General features: G+C 44.5%; 1 protein-coding gene across 1 annotated transcript in view; it reads left to right on the top strand.

Moving 5' to 3' along the window:
- LOC143292240 (uncharacterized) overlaps positions 1 to 5,000 on the top strand; it is a 507,694-nt gene that overhangs the window by 488,547 nt on the left and 14,147 nt on the right. Inside the window, exon 15 of the mRNA XM_076602430.1 lies at positions 4,112 to 4,332. Within this exon, the coding sequence (XP_076458545.1) occupies positions 4,112 to 4,332 (221 nt within the window). The remainder of the gene's footprint in view (positions 1 to 4,111; positions 4,333 to 5,000) is intronic.

Raw genomic sequence — 5,000 nt, 5'->3', positions numbered from 1 at the left:
GCCCTTGTGTTTGTTTTCGTACTTGTTTAGTTTAGATATTATAGAGCCAAAGTTATAGACTCACAATCCTGGTGATGGTGATAGTCATTATGAGATGTGTAACTTGACTTGCTTCTCTGGGGCAGGCAATTGAAGATACTGGTAGAATGACTGATGGCTGCGGTCTTGTAGAGTTAATGGAATTCAGCTTCTTGTCATGAATTTCTGCAATGCAACTCCAGACTGCGGATACGTTGGAAAGACAAAGAGAGAGGGGGAGGAGGTGAGTGGGCAAGGGGAGGGAGGGTGAGACAAAGAGAGAGAGGGTGGGATAGTGAGGTGGGGGGACAGAGAGAAGAAGACGACGACGAGAGAGAGAGAGAGAGAGAGGTGGGGGGGCGCAGAACGAGGAAGGGAAAAAACAGGACCGAAGACGAAACTGAATTAAAAACGTTTCAGTTCTTCCAGTCTGTCCTTGCTAATCACCGTACACCACAAATACACATAAATAAGACGGAGAGACAGACAGACAGACAGACAGACAAAGCGACAGAGTGAGACAGAGACAGAGAGCGAGGGAGTAATTATGTTGAGAGTTGGCCAACAAATGAAATGGCTACATTCAACCTGCATCCAGGCGCAGAAACAGAGAGCGTTTCAAAGTGATTATAATCCTTTCATTGAAATCATCCAGGAGAAAAAAAAAAACCCACAGAAACACAAGAAGGGAATTCGGGCAACAAGTGATGGTGGACACTGGAAACAAAAAACAAAATCACAGAGAATCGATAAGGCGAGGGGGTTTGGGGGGTGGGGGGGGGGGGGGTGCTAGTAATCCCCTGGGGTTCAGGGTTTAAATCTTTCCTTTGGGTTTCCGCACGCTGAATCTCTCTCTCTCTCTCTCTGTCTCTCTCTCTCTCTCTCTCTCTCTCTCTCTCTCTCTCTCTCTCTCTCTCTCTCACACACACACACACAAACACACACACACACATACACACACTGTCTGTCTCTCTCTCTCACACAGACACATACACACACACACACACACACACACACACACACACACACACACACACACTGTATGTCTGTCTGTCTGTCTGTCTCACTCTGTATCTCCGTCTCTCCCCCCTCCTCTCTCTCTCTCTCTCACTCACTCACACACACACACACACACACACACTGTCTTTCTGTCTGTCTGTCTGACTCTGTGTGTGTGTGTGTGTGTGTGTGTGTGTGTGTGTGTGTGTGTGTGTGTGTGTGTGTTTCTCTGTCTGACTCTTCTGTTTCCCTACTGACAGTATGTCTGTCCATCTTTCTTCCTCCCTTTGCCTCTTTCTCTCACCTTATTAATTTTATCAACGCATATTAGCAGGCATTCCCATGGATGCATTTTCACATCTTCCAATACCTTAAACACACAGCCTCGGACAGACCAAATTTAGTCCCCACACGCGCAACCTAACACACACACACACACACACGAACTCTGCCCCAAGCATGCGCAATCCAACGCCCACCGTCCCCCTCAGCCTCCCCACACACACACACACACACCACCCCCACGCCCCCGTCCCCGTCCCCCTACACACACCGCACACACGATGGAGATGTGAGATTACACACAGAAGGAAGAAGAAGAAACAAGCTCACCCTTTTTGTTGTGTGTGCATGTGCCAAGGGCAGAAAAAACACATCCAAAAACCCACTTTCCTACTTACTCCAGACTGACATGTGAGCGAGTCGCTGTTACTAATGTGAACACCGTGCACAGAAAGCTGTTTTGGCTCGCCACATAGCTGCACGTGTAGGCTATGGTTTGTGTTGACAGTTGGCTTTAAAACAAGTGGTTTGTCTCTTCTATTAAATATAAAATACATAAAAACGAAATGTGCATATGATGTCACACGCTGTTTGATACTGGTATTTTTAACTCTTTCCATACGAACGGCGAAAGAGACAACGTTAACAGCGTTTCACCCCAATTACCATCATCAAAATATTGCAAGCGGAAGGCTCTTATACTGAAGACGTGAATGTTGACAAAGAATACCACAATTCTGACGATGGAAGCTAAAGGTTGTGTCATTCAGATACCCACTGGACATCCGAGGGGTCTGTGTTGAGGAGAAGAGAGGACTGGCCGTACTGAGTTAGTTAATCAGCCAATTATCACGCCGTGGCAGAATGAAAGAAAAAAAAAAAGAAACAAGAAAGGCAAGCATCGAGCTTCGGATCCGGTGTTCACCAGTGATCAGAGTTCGAGGCCCCGTTGTTGTGTCCCTGTGAAAGGCACTGTACTCCGAATTTCCTCTGTTCACACAGGGGTACCTGACTTCCGGTCAGTAGAAGTTTATAACTGCAGGAAGAAGAGGACTGGGCCCCGCTTTCCATCCCCAAGCTCTAGATAAAGTGGATTCGAACATTCAATGTGTCCCGATAGCCTGAAATAGGCAAGGGGTCGTTCAGTCTTTAGCCTTTTGCTTTTGCTTTTTTCATTTATATCAGATTATGTGAACGCTTTTTATTCCATACATATTTTTGTCTTTTGTCTGTAATTGATATGTATAAATGATTTTTTTTAAATGTCAAATCGATAAATAAATGTGTACGTGGAGCACAAGAATTACAAAAATCTGAATAATGCTAAAAATGTATAATATTGTCTTTTTTTCTTTTTAAAAAAACAAACAAACTATGAATGGAAACGAGAACTATCTCATGTTCAGTAATGACTGGATAGGATAACTCACAATCAAGATAACCATGGCTTTAAGGGGGAAATATACACAAAATAGTCTAGCAAAAATAAGAAAAATCAAGTTTGTTTACGAACGGAAATGATAATTAGTATTTGTAAATGTTTTAGACCAAACAACCAAGTGCAGTTATTTTCCTACACTACCATAATTATTGTTCTCTCTCTCTCTCTCTCTCTCTCTCTCTCTCTCTCTATCTATCTATCTCTCTCTCTCTCTCTCTCTCTCTCTCTCCACACACACACACACACACACACACACACACACACACACACATATATATATATATATATATATATATATATATAGATATATATATATACCACTGCCACCTCCACCGAATCATCCAAAAACACTGTTATACAAAATGACAACACTTCCAATACAGTGTCCATGAGAGTTTGGGTTCGATTCCCGCTCTCCCCCTTTCTCGGAAGTTTGGCTGGAAAATCAAACTAAGCGTCTCGTCATTCGAGTGAGACGATAAACCGAGATTCCGTGTGCATGCAGCACGTACTTGGCGCACGGAAAAAGAACATATGACAACATAAAGTTTGTCTCCTCTTAATCCACTCCTGACAGTTACACAAATATATATATATATATATATATATATATATATATATATATATATATATATATATACATGCACTCAATGCCTGACTGAGCGCGTTGGGTTGTGCTGCTGGGGTGAGTCGCATGAGTGAACTTAGCAGCGCTAAGTTTTGCTCAGAAGTTAGACTGTTCCCTAGTACACGATAAACTCTCTGTATACTTAGGAACAGTCTAAACTCATAGCAATCTTAGCACTGCAAAGAATGCGCTCTCTCGTGCAACCAGGCCAAGGTAAGGCATCCGCCTGGCAGATAATTCTGTGATTCTGACGAAGCGCCGTCTCGTGGGATAGAATTATGTGGTGCAGTCTATAATATTATCATGGCTTTCATCCCGAAGCCAGTGACGCCCCTACTATGCGAAACTTTTACTTAACAAATAGTAATAGGTGGAAACTCTCTCCATTCACAAGGTAGACAACTTCAAGTCAATGCTGCTTGTGCTACCGATTCAGCCAGCACACAGGCAAAATAAAAGGTATATTTGAGAGAAAACCCAGACGCTTCCTCAAAAAAAAAAAAAAAAAAAAAAGGAAGCGCCGGGCCTGTCCTTACACCGATCATTTGAGATGCACACACAGCAGCAATGACAGAAGAAATTTGAAAACACAAATTTGCTTTCATTCACGACTGGCATAGCCTCCTCCCCAATCCTGAACAAGCCACACAGAACACACGGACCATACAGTACAAACACATGGTTGCCTCGCTGTTACTTCGACATGAAAACTTTTGCTTGTTTCGTTTTGTTTCACCCGACAGTGCACAAGTTCTCGCTGTTCCGCTCCTTCTGGCTCATCTGGGCCATGCTGTTCGGGGCGGCGGTGTCGACGGACATGCCCCGCGGGGTGTCCTCCCGCTTCCTGGCCAACATCTGGGCGCTCTTCGCCGTGGTCTTCCTGGCCTCCTACACCGCCAACCTGGCCGCCTTCATGATCACCAAGGAGGAGTACTACGACCTGTCCGGCATCCAGGACTGGAGGGTGAGTGGGTCCGTGAGGGAGGCTAGGGAGTGGCCACGTCCCCATCCCAACCCCTCCACCCCAGTATTATTCTGTCACCCCCAGGACATTTAATAGTGATGACTCATCTGGTCTTTTTACCTCTCCAGGGATGGGTTGACTTTGCAGCGCTGTTTGCTTATCGTTAAGAATGTTCCTGGCTCCACGGTAAACCCCATATACTTAGGAACATTCTTAACTCTATGGAAACTTAGCGTTAAAAAGATCGCCTCATGCAACCTGGCCCTGGGGTGTATATAGGCCACTAACGAGAGACCTCTGTAGTCGTCTCCTGTCTTGTGCTTTTGCCTCTATATGGTTCCAGGTAAGTAAGGCTCCATTTTATTATTGGTGTTTGTCTGGGGGTCTTTTTGCCAGGGGAGTACAGGCCGTCAGTAAGACACCTTTCCTGTGCTTTTGCCTTGGTCTGGCTCCAGGTATGGTCAGTCTTTTTTTTTTTTTTTTTTCTCTCTATTTTTGCGGTGTCTCTCGGTCGGTTTCTCTTTCTCTTCCCTGGAAAGTGTTACGACTGCAGTATGTATTCGCGCGCGCACTGTTAATGTTTGACTTTTTCAAATCTTTGTTAGATAGTCCAGTTGGATTGTTGTTATTACCTTTTTTTCTGTTTTTTTCTTTCGTTGTTTGTTTGT

This window comes from Babylonia areolata, chromosome 18 (genome assembly GCF_041734735.1).
Source record: "Babylonia areolata isolate BAREFJ2019XMU chromosome 18, ASM4173473v1, whole genome shotgun sequence".
NCBI classification, from domain to species: Eukaryota; Metazoa; Mollusca; class Gastropoda; order Neogastropoda; family Buccinidae; genus Babylonia; species Babylonia areolata.
The sequence above is the reverse complement of the archived record's forward strand: the minus strand, read 5'-3'. Positions and strand labels throughout refer to the sequence as shown.